This window comes from Vigna umbellata, chromosome 4 (genome assembly GCF_029865625.1).
Source record: "Vigna umbellata cultivar VRB3 chromosome 4, Vumbellata_1.0, whole genome shotgun sequence".
In the NCBI taxonomy this organism is placed as follows: Eukaryota; Viridiplantae; Streptophyta; class Magnoliopsida; order Fabales; family Fabaceae; genus Vigna; species Vigna umbellata.
The window spans coordinates 47676995-47688418 of NC_142168.1; the positions used below are offsets into that span (position 1 = coordinate 47676995).

General features: G+C 37.7%; 1 protein-coding gene across 1 annotated transcript; it reads right to left on the minus strand.

Annotated features, from left to right (window-relative positions):
- Positions 1-3310: 3310 nt before the first annotated feature.
- LOC148200422 (uncharacterized) lies at positions 3311-9446 on the minus strand. Its single transcript, XM_088112945.1, has 2 exons — positions 9328-9446; positions 3311-4826 (listed from the first exon to the last, which is right to left on the minus strand). Exons 1-2 carry the CDS (start codon positions 9444-9446, stop codon positions 3311-3313), a joined length of 1635 nt encoding a protein of 544 aa, XP_087969071.1.
- Between the last annotated feature and the right edge of the window lie 1978 nt (positions 9447-11424).

An 11424-nucleotide genomic window follows, 5' to 3' on the forward strand; every position in this document is an offset into this window, starting at 1 on the left:
GTCACCTACTTAAAAGCCCGTTGAACTATTCCCTGATTTGCGTCTTGATTTTGCCCAGGAGTGCAAAAGACTAAGTGTGGTCTATTTTGATGAACCAAGATTTTCCTCACTTCACTTAGTTTAATGTGCTAGAATTAGTCGGGGAATTATGCTTAAACGTCCGGTATTTTCCTGTTTTTCCTAATTGTGCTTAATTTGATCGGAAATTCTTATTTTAACTAATTTGAATTATCTGAGCTTATTATTTTGCATTATTAATTACGGGAAAATTTTGGATAACTTTTTGGGACATTAGAAAGCTAAATGAGAAATGGAAATTGAGCCAATGCATCTTAGCCATTTTTATTTTCGCTGGCTGCCGCGTGAATGTTGTGTCAACTTGTGTGTCTTCGTTTGAGTTCAATTCTTATCCGTTTTCCATGCAGTTTTTTTTCATAGTTTCGTCTGGATGTCTATTTTAACATATAGTTTTTACTTTGTTCAAATTCATTCTGTGCTGTTCCCAGTATTTATTTTACTCTCATATGTCAGTCCAGTGATTACTGCTGTTTGTGTCAACTTGTGTGTCTTCGTTTGAGTTCAATTCTTATCCGTTTTCCATGCAATTTTTTTTCATAGTTTCGTCTAGATGTCTATTTTAACGTATAGTTTTTACTTTGTTCAAATTCGTTCTGTGCTGTTCCCAGTATTTATTTTACTCTCATATGTCAGTCCAGTGATTACTGTTTGAGTGATTTCTAATCTGTTTGCATTGTTTGCTTGCTGTTTAGTAATTGTGGTGGCTGGAATTGATCATTGGAAAGTGCTAAAACCTCCCAACACTCTTAAACAAGGAATACAACAGCTTGGCTTTATTGAATAGAAAAAAAAAAAAGAAAGCAGCCACATTCACGGTCCAGCAGAGGAAGTGGCTTTCATTTTTCCAGAACTTGGTTTATGCACCTTTGGAGCTTGATTCCAGCAAGCACCGTCCAGTGGAGAAGGTGGATCTGTTTTAGTGAAGTAAAGAAAGGAGGGGGTGCAGGAAGAAAAAAAGAAAGAAGCACTTTGGAGGTGGCATCTAGCAAAATGAAAGCACGCGGATTCGGATGTCCAGCAGCTTGGAAGTGGTGTGAGTATTGGAGAATGACAAAGAAGCCACGCTGGCAGCACATGACCGAGAGCAACACGGCCCACATTTTTTTTCCTAGCAAAGTGGAAGCATCCAGCAGCACGGAAGAAAAAGGAGGGCATCCATTCTTCATAGAAAGGCATCAGCCGCCACCTACAAAAAGGGCTGGATATATTTTTTTCATTGGAAGGTCACGCACATGGAGGGCTACGGTTGAGTGGTGATTTCCATTTTCTTGGCAGGAGAAACGGTGCAGCAGCTCACTCATTTTGTTTTATTTCATTGATTAACGTGTTTTCTTTTAATGCCATTCCCGCTGCAATGTGTTTTCATTTCTTATATTAGTTTGAATGTTGTTCTATTTTTCTTCTTCTGCTGGAATGTACTGCTAATTCATTAGCTCATCACTGCAAATTTACTAGCATGGACTTGTCCTTAGAATTCCAGTTGTTTACACAAGCTTGAAAGTTTCACGGCTGTCCAAAACAGAGAAAGAAGAATCATAGTACAGTTAATGGAGGTTTACGGTTGATGCACTCATCTTCTTTGCTGTAATGTTTAATTTTCAATTTAGCTTTCTTGTTCTTTGTTGTAATAATTTCATGCACAATTTAATTTCTAAGCAAAGTTTGGTTTCAAATTCTGTTTCTAAATTTCCAGATTTTACTGTCTCTTTTTACTGCTGCAATTTAATTTCTGTTGTAATTTAATTTCAGTTGTTGTTTTCTGCAATTTAATTTCTGCTCTTCTTTATTTTTGCATGTTGATCATTTACTATAATTTTATTTTCTGTATTTTACTGCAGTGATTTTGATTCTGTTTTTACTGTTTTCTAAATTTACTGTTTTCTGTATTTACTATTTTCTGTATTTTTGTTGTTTTTTACTGTTCCAGATTTATTTTCACTGTTTCATGTTACTGTATTTCCGTTTTTACTGTTTTAATTTCATTTACTGTACCAATTTCATTTTACTGTTTTAAATTTCGTTTTACTGTTTTGAATTTTATTTCAACGCTTTTAATTTTTACCACAACCAAAAAAAAAAAAAAAATCAATCACAACCCCCCCACTACGTGTTTGATCTGAGACTGAACCCAAATTGGTCCTTGAGAGACGACCTAGGAGTCACTTCCTAGTAACTGTACTGCATTCTTATATGCTCAACTTTTGTGGGAGGTGCGACCCTCTCATCACATGTATATGAATGTAGTTATAAAGACTCTATTAGGTTCCTGGGTTTGGAACCTAACAAGAAAACACTCAAAAGATAGAAACAGAAATGAAAGAATGAGTTTTGCTATTATTCACCGTAAACGAATCTCTTTACAAGGACTGGGTTTGGGAGCATAACCTCCCTCTAGAGAGCCTAACCTCCCTCCTCAGGATGACAAATCCTGTTAGACTACAATCAAACCATCGACCCCCCACTACAATTGATTATTTGCTATTTATACAACCAATAACCCCGCTCTTCCTAACTGCTAAGGCAGTTAAGGCAGTTGGGCATTTAATGTTTTATTCCTTCACTCGTAAACTCTCCATCCCTAACATTACATCCCGTTGCCGAACAACCTTGTCCTCAAGGTTGGAAACGGGAGGCTTGATCTCATGGCTCCTCTTCATCATCGTGTACTCATATGAATGGAACCCTCTGGCAACTGCCCTCTAACTCAGGTCTGGAGGTTTGGGTGGTGGCAATTCCTCCTCCAATGACTTCCATTCTTCTTGGATTTTATTAGCTTCCAACATTCTGGTCACCTCTTTTCCAGAATTATAATCTCTGAAGAAATGGTCTTTGATGTCTTTCAAAGCTTCAAAAAGTTCTCTCCCCTCTGCAGGTGCCTCACGAACGGCAAGGCCCTTCTTTTGTTCGCTGGTCCACCTCTTCACAAAATCCATCCTTCTCTCCCGACCATTGATTCTTCCATCCACCTTTCCCTCCTTAGCCTTCATTCTAATTGTAAGCCCGTTCGGCCAATTACTGAGAGATTGTTTGGACTGTAAGACCGTTCGACCTTTGAATGTAACTGTAAGACCGTTCGGCCAATGACTAGGAGATCGTTTTGAGTGTAAAACCGTTCGGCCTTTGATTGTAAATGTAAGATCGTTTGGTTCCTCCTGTCCTTTTACGTTTGGATTCGGTAGTTCTTTCCCGTTCGTTTCCGAACCGTTCGGTTCCTTCAGTCCTCTTGGGTTCGTCAAGCCTCTCCCGTTGGGTCTAGCAGTCTTCTCTTGTTCGGATCCGACCGACCGCTCGGCCTCTCTCGATCGACCTGGGCTATAGTGCTTGGCCTCCGACCGTTTGGTAACTCTAGATCGGCCTGGGTTATCGCGATCGTCCTCGGACCGTGCACCTCACCGTTCGTTCGTCCCCAAGACGACTTGTCTTCTATGGCCTCGGACCGCTCGGCCACTCCCGATCGGCATGGGCTGTAGCACTTGTCCTCAGACCGCTCGGCAACTTTCGATCTGCTTGGTTTATAGCAATTGGCCTCGAACTGTGTCACCTCGCCGCACGTTCGTCCCCCAGACAATTGGTCTTTTATGGCCTTAGACTGCTCGGCCACTCCCGATCGGTATGGGCTATAACACTTGTCCTCAGACTGTTCGGCAACTCTCTGGAACTCCTCAACATCCCTTGCGATCCGCATCGCCACCATCCATTCCTGCGATTCATGCTGCCGGACTTGATTCCGGATGTCCTCTTTCAATCCCGCAAGAAAATATCCCAACAGCTGCTCGTCCGATACCCTCTTCGTTCGACCCGCCAATATCTTGAAGTATTGTACATACTCGTCCACCGTCCCCGTCTGTCTCAATGCTGCCAACCGCTCAACAATGGTTCCAAACCTTATCACCAAGGCTTCCTTCAAACCATCCCATGAACGATTCTTGGCTTTCTCCTTCCAAGCTTTGAACCAATAGCCAACGCTCCCCTCCATGCTCACATACGCTAATCGTACCTTCTCCTCTTCCGCTACTCCTTGAAATTCGAAGAATCGCTCTGCCCAATTGATCCAGTTCAATGTATCTAATCCTTCGAACACGGGCAGCTCCACCCTCTTTCTCCAATTGAACCGCTCACCTTCTCCACCCCCAATTTCGTCCTTGCATCTCGTACTCCTATTGGCGTTCACAGGCGCCTGACTGTCGTCAGACAGTTCCCCTTGAATGCGGTGTCGTCCCCCCGATAATCGCCTCACTTCTTGAAGATCCTGGCATGTGGCTGCCGAGTCTTGTCGAACTGTCGTCGTTTTCACCTTCATTTCCTCCCTTGACGACTCCATCTCCGCCTTTCGTCCATCCATTGACGACTCCATTGCCGCCATTCGTTCCTCCATTCTTCCTTCTAGTGCGTTTAATTTTTCCCCCCTTTGTCTTCGCTCTCGTTCCTCCCCCGAGCACTCCCTTCTCCTTCTCTGATTCTCGTTAATAGTATGTTGATCTTCATCTACAAACCCTGGACTGCCTTCTAATCCCTTTTCCTGGTTCCACACCCTTCCTCCAAGAACTTGCAAGAGTTCTCTGGTTTCTTGCCGCATTTCTTGCATATTTCTTCTCCATTCTGCTAGGTCCCTTTTCTGTTTACTGATCCTCCTTTCCCAAGAATTGTCTCTTCCTTCCATGCTTCCCCCTTTCTTGACCACTTCTTGATCCGTTCTTGACCCCTCTCCTAAGGATATCCGGCAGACTCCATGAGAATGTATGTACTTGCTAAATTAATTTGATCAACAACATACTCATTCAAAAGGGTAGAGACATGCACATTGCGTTGCCCTCAGGTAGTGGAGAATGATATAGATGAAATGATGGCTAGACTATTAGGCAATATAAGTAATGCAGTTGCTCCATGATCCTTTGTTGCATACTGTCTAGTTATGATTTAATTTGTCGGGATATTGAAAGATAAGGAATGCTTTGCTCCTGTATATAAACATTTAAGAAGATTATAATGGATTAATTTGGTTATTAATCTGAGAGAAATTATATTTCTCACTGTACAATGACTATAAGTTCAAGAAAAGCTCAAGAAAATTCATCAGACGATATTAATAATACAGCAGACTATACATCAGAAGATGCGTAAGATGAATCATTAAACAAAGCATCTAATGTAGCTTTTGATGTTGTAAAAGAAGAATGTTAACCAATTGGAGAAAACTCAATGGAGAGACTATTGAAGTAATAATAGCAAAGAAACAAAGGAGGGCAACAAGATCAAGGCTCAAAACACAAATGGTTATGATATCTTAGGTAGAACCAAAGAATGTAAATGAGAAAAATTGGATAAAGGTTACATAAGAATAGGTTGATCAATTTGAGAAAAGTGAAGTATGAATGGTAACATGGTCATTGAAACGATCATATTAATACTACTAAACTATAAAATTTTCAGTGTTGCTAAGACAATAGTCAAAAGATTAGTTTTGGTAAAGATAATTCAAATTTGTCTCCAAACGAACTCAAAATTCATTTCCAATACATTAGTTCATACAAAATCTATAAAATAAGGATTAACTTTTGGTCATGGAATTGTCTAGCTTTCTCTATAGTAGAACATTGAGTTATCATAGGTCGTGAGCCTAATCTCTTTTAGTTCTTGCTACTGAAATAGACGAGTCCTAATAACCAATGACGTTTTGATGATAAAACACAATTACTCTACCAAACAAGTAAGCCTTTGGTTATAAGTAAAGTTGTGTTAGATGACTAAGAGAAAATGTCTAACAAATATAATTAATGAGGTAAGTTGGATGCTAAATACTTACGATTGTGTATGCTCAATTGCTAATATTCAAATGCCACACATGTTACTGTAAGTTGGAAGTTTAGTATATGCAAAGGCTAAGTCTTAACATTAAACGAGTTATAGTGTTAAACGAGTACAAAACTTGTGTTCACCAGGTTTAAAGCATTGTACGACCCAAGTCTCTAGACAACCTAAGTCATTGAAAAATGTAATGTGTTAGATGACTAAGGTGTTAGACGACTCAAAAGTTAGACAACCCAAAGCAGCTTAAGCTATTAAATGACTAAGGTGTTAGACGACCTCAATAGTAAAAATAACTCTATAGAACTTTGATAGTCCGATTATCTCCAATTGATCTTGCAAATTGATATATTGATCTAATTGTTGAAATAGAGAATTAATAACATGACCTTTGCGTTTATGTGTGATAATTGCATTGTGAAAGAAGAAATTTTTCTAAATCCAATAGTCAAGCAATATGAGCACTACAAAACACTCTATATGACTGATGAATGAAATGTTTTATTTGATTGAATGATATTATTGCTTTAATGACTCAGGCAGAATCAAGTTGCACAAAGTTTCCTTAACATTACAATTGTGAATGTTGAAGTAAGATTATAATTTAAATCAAGTCTAAGCTCAATAACAAAAAGAAAGACAACATCTTGAAGAACATAAGTTAACCTAGAATTGAAGTCTTGAAGAATGACGTTGAAGGTTCAAGTTGAAAATCAAAGGATGCAAGTCATTACATATCAAGAATGGATCAAGTCATTTAAATGCAACATCTATATAAAGGATGCAAAGACTTACGTGAAGAACAATGAAGATATTTACAAAAGATCAAAGTTTTGAGAAAATGTTATATCATTAGTGATTATTAAACAGGGATGAGAGCTTACAAATTCTATATCCTTCACTAAGTGAAGTTGTAACTTATGAGTTGTATTATACACTTTTGTTGTGAGAGCATTTTTTTATTTTTCATTGTCATTGAGAGTTATTTCTCTCAAGGGATCATTTAGTCTCTTAAGGGGAGATTCAAAGGGTACCTGGAGAGCTTAATACTCAGTGTAGCTTAGAGAGGTTTGTACTTGTGTACCTAGAGAGGTTGATGTTGGTGTAATTGGCTTTAGAAGAGCGATGTGGGGGGGGGGGGGGGGCAGCTGAATACAACCTAGCAATAAATTAAAAAAAATACACGCATTAATATACAAGCGCAATCGAATTAACTAACAAAATCAAAAGTGTAGGGATAGAGAAAATGCACACAACAAATTTATTGGTTCACCTCTTCATGAGGATACATCTAATATCTTGAGCAATATGCTTAAGAAATTCCACTAATCACTCCTTTGATTAATAAAGATTATCACCCTCTCTAGTTTACACGAGTTTCAACCTCTTCAAGTACACAAATACAAAACCTCTCTAGGTTACACCAAGTATCAACCTCTCTAGGTATGCTTCTCAATATCCCTTTAGATCAAGAACTCTTAATTCCATTGAATAATCAAACAACATTCTCACAACATTAGTGTACAACAAAACTCACAAGGTATAATTTCACTCAGTGAAGGATTTTACAATATTCAAGCTTTCAACCCAATTCAGTAATAATTAAATATGACAATTTCTCAACAATTTGATCTTTTTCACTTCTATTTGTTTGCCAAACTTCTTCTTGTAAGCCTTTGAATCCCTTATATAGTTGTTTCATTTGATAGCCTTTGAGAATTCAAATTGCAGTTTTTTGTTTGAAATCTTCTTGATATGGAATGATTTTATCAATTTCATCAATTTGATTTTTTTCTTGAACTTTCATCATCATTATTCAAGCCTTCAATTTAGAATCAACTTTGTGGGAGGTCATCGGGTTGTATCCAACACAAGTAACATAGAAGCTAAGAAGGGGTTGTGATGGGTCGTGAGAGAGGGAAAGTTAGGTCAGTTCTTTAGAATCATTAAGTCACAATAATGAGTTTTGTGAAAGAGAAACAAGTGATTGTGAGCAAGTGGTGTGGAAATATTTTTTTCCTTTGTTTTATCTACATTGTAGATATAATATTGTTTATACTTTGCTAGTTCATTTGTGGCAAAAAGTAAATGTGTAGAGGATGAGAGGGTCATGTTGTAACCTTTTTGCATGGCAAAGTGAGAGTTCATAGGTTTTGTGTTTCTGAGTTTATCTTTGGGTTGGGGCCCACAACATTAATGTTGGAAAGAGAGAGATGATTTTAACTACATTCATGGGCCCACTTCATTGCTTAGAAAGAGAGTGGTGCTTGTTTCTTGGTAGTAACGAAAATAAGAAATGGGGATGCATTTAGTACGTCATTGACTATTTACTATTAGTTTGACTTTGTGTTGTTTTGTTAACTTTGTTTGAGTATTTGCCTTGAGATTACTTCTATGAAAGGAATAATTTTTGAATAAGGTTACGGGACAATATGTTTCGAGAATAATGACAAAATTATATGAGGTTTATCATGTTGGTATGTGTATGTGAATAAAGATAGGTTGTTATGATGTCGTCACATCCTACCTGGTAAATCTTGGGGTGACTCTTTCGCCTGTGTGAGTCAGTGGAAAAAGATTATCTTTGCTTGTGCGAGGCAATGGAAGAGGATAGTTCAAGTGTGTGCCTTCTCGCCTGTGCAAGGCAGTGGAGAGGGGAAAGATGTTTTTCCGTTTGCTCTGGCTCATTGTTAAGTATAAATCTCGATGTGAAATGCATCAAAGTTGTTATTCGTAAGTCCTTGAGGGGCAAAGGAGATAGGTCCTTGTTGCGATGATAGGATGACTCAAACTACTTTTTTTCTAATGATTAGATTTTATGGTAGGGTACAAGAGAATAACCACTGGTTGCACTAATGATTTGATAATCATGTTGAGTAACCTGTCATTATTTGTTAAGATGATATGTATTTAAAATGTTGTTATAATTCCTATGATAGATGATACTCAGATAACTCACCTCTATTTTGTTTGTTATGTGTGTGATGATTGTGTAACTTGTGTGGTTATACGAGAGCAGATAGTATTGCAAATGTTTTAGATGAAGTATACAACGGTGAGCTGATTCAGAGTGATGGGGATTCATAATTTTCTTTAAAGAAATGTTGTTTTAAGATTTCGTGTAATAAACTCGAATTATATTTAAGTTTTCTGTGATTAATAAAATTGTATACAACTTTTACTTTCGTAATAGCTTTTGGCAATATTTTTTTTTAATTATTTTAATGAAATTGTAAAATCTTAGAATAGGGTGTTACATTGTCTCTTTAGTGGTAGACGTTGTCAAAGAACTTGCTCATCAAGATAGTCGTGCTCAACCAACAACCCTAATTCTTAATGAATATGCTTTTGATGATGAAGTTCCAATGTTGTTGGACGACATAATGGCCAAGGATAAACTACCTAGCCCGAGAACTAAAACACCTAGCCCTAGACCTAACCCACCTAGTCTCACATGATGGAAACCCATCTAGGGAACTTGATGGAGATCCATCCGGAGAGCTACAACTTGAACCAGGGTTAGGAGGGTGGAAGAAGAAGAAAGACTCTAATCTTGTGGACATTGTGTTTCAAGCTTGTTTTTTCCCTTCTCTTAAGCTTCGTAAATATATACATATGTCTTTCGTTAGGCCTTATATTTGGGCCAAGGACCTACCCATCCATGGAGCTTACTAAACGTTGAAAATTTTGAAGATTTAACTACATCCAACTTAGAAGTCAAGAAAACACGTGTTTATAGTCAAATGAAAGCCCTTTTAGTCTAATTTCTTAAAAAGTAAATAATTATCTCATTTGGAGTTTCATGGAGAAATTATTAGTCAAATAGTCAACAAAGGTCAGAGAGGCCAAGATGTTGTCAATTGGGTTAGTTCTTAGGCTCCTAACATCATATGGGATTTTGAAAGGGGAGAACACCTCTTTTGGCTTGCTTAAGCCTTAAGGTACATTCTAGAACTTGGTTGGTTGGATGAAAAGGCTCCCATGCATACACTTGGACAAAGGAAAGGCTTTCATTCTTTGCACTTGGACATGAGAAGCTTCAAGAACCTTTGTTAGTTCAATAGACCTCCTATTATGACAAGATCGTCTAAAGAGACTAGACCGTCTAGTAACCCAAGTTTTGAAGTTTAACAATAATCATTAATAAAAATATCCTTTTAGGAAGAGAAGTGATGGCACACCCCTTAACCATGGTCAAGCATCTATAAGAATGGTTGAAGTCATCCATGAAGATGCTATAAACTCTAACCTTTGGACAACCTTTGGAGCCATCATGGACCATATTGAAGAGTAGTGTAGGATATCTAGGGCATTGTATTCGGTCGTGTAGTGTAGGTTTGTTTAAGGCTTGTATTAAGGCTAAGTAGCATAAGATTTTTCTTAAGTTAGACATGCAAACCAAGTGGAAAGTGTGTGCCATGTGTCATGCTTCCATTGGAGATGATTTTTTTAGAAGTGGCCACATGGGACCCTAGGAGTGGAGAGGATTTCTTTTTAGTAGCAGCCACATGTCCCTCCATCATTGGAGATGATTTCTTTTTAGTAGTAGCCACATGACGCTCTAGGAATGGAGAGGATTGTGTTTTTAGGGTTAGAAGGAGACACCCTTGGCCTATAAATAGAGGTGTCTCCACCCTTGTATTTCATCTTGGATTAATGTAATGTTATGGTGCTAAATTATGGCCATACACTTCTTAGATCAAGACTAGAGCAATCTTAGAGCCCCTCTAATCACCTTCCTCCTTTAGTTGGCTTAACCTCTCTTACAGTCACCAAACACTACACCTTCACCACCATATCTCCTAGAGGTCATGAGCTCCTACACCATCCACACCTTAGGTCATCATCCTTGGACCATTTACCACCACTTTATTCCCAAGTTAAACCATGAAAAAATCACCAAAAATATATGTTTGTATGTTTTTCAAAACTGCACTTTTGGGAACCTTTGAGTACTTTTTTTGCATATTTGAATTCATGTTTGTTGTTAGTTCATCAAAAAATTCAGAGTTATGTTTCATACATGTCATTTTTGAGTTTTTTGCCAAAATTTTGATTCTAGTAAGATTTCTTTACCATTTTGTATGTGTGACCTTATACACCTTTAAAGGAATCTTTAAAATTAGATTTGAGGTGTTTGTTTGTGTGATTTATGTTATGGAAAGTTACAAGAAAAACAAGAGACAAGATAGAAAAAAAGAAAAAGTAACAAAAAAAGTACAAAAAACAAAACTACGAAGCAAAAAGCAAGGTTCATTTCACACTACCACCACTACTTTTTTGTGTGCATTTGTATGATGATTTGGTGGTTGTTTTGCACCTGAAATTTATATCCCAAACCTCTGTTCCAGCAGCTGGTCCATGCCATTTGATGCTACAAACTTGGTCTAGTGCCACATGTGCTCAAAATTGGCTAAAGGAAAAAATCACCTTTCTACTCTAGTAATTGTTTAGTTTTTGTGGTCTTTTCTAGAGCTTTTCCTTAGGAGTTTCTTTTGAATGGTGAACCTTTATTTTTAACCATTTATTTTCTTTCTTGTC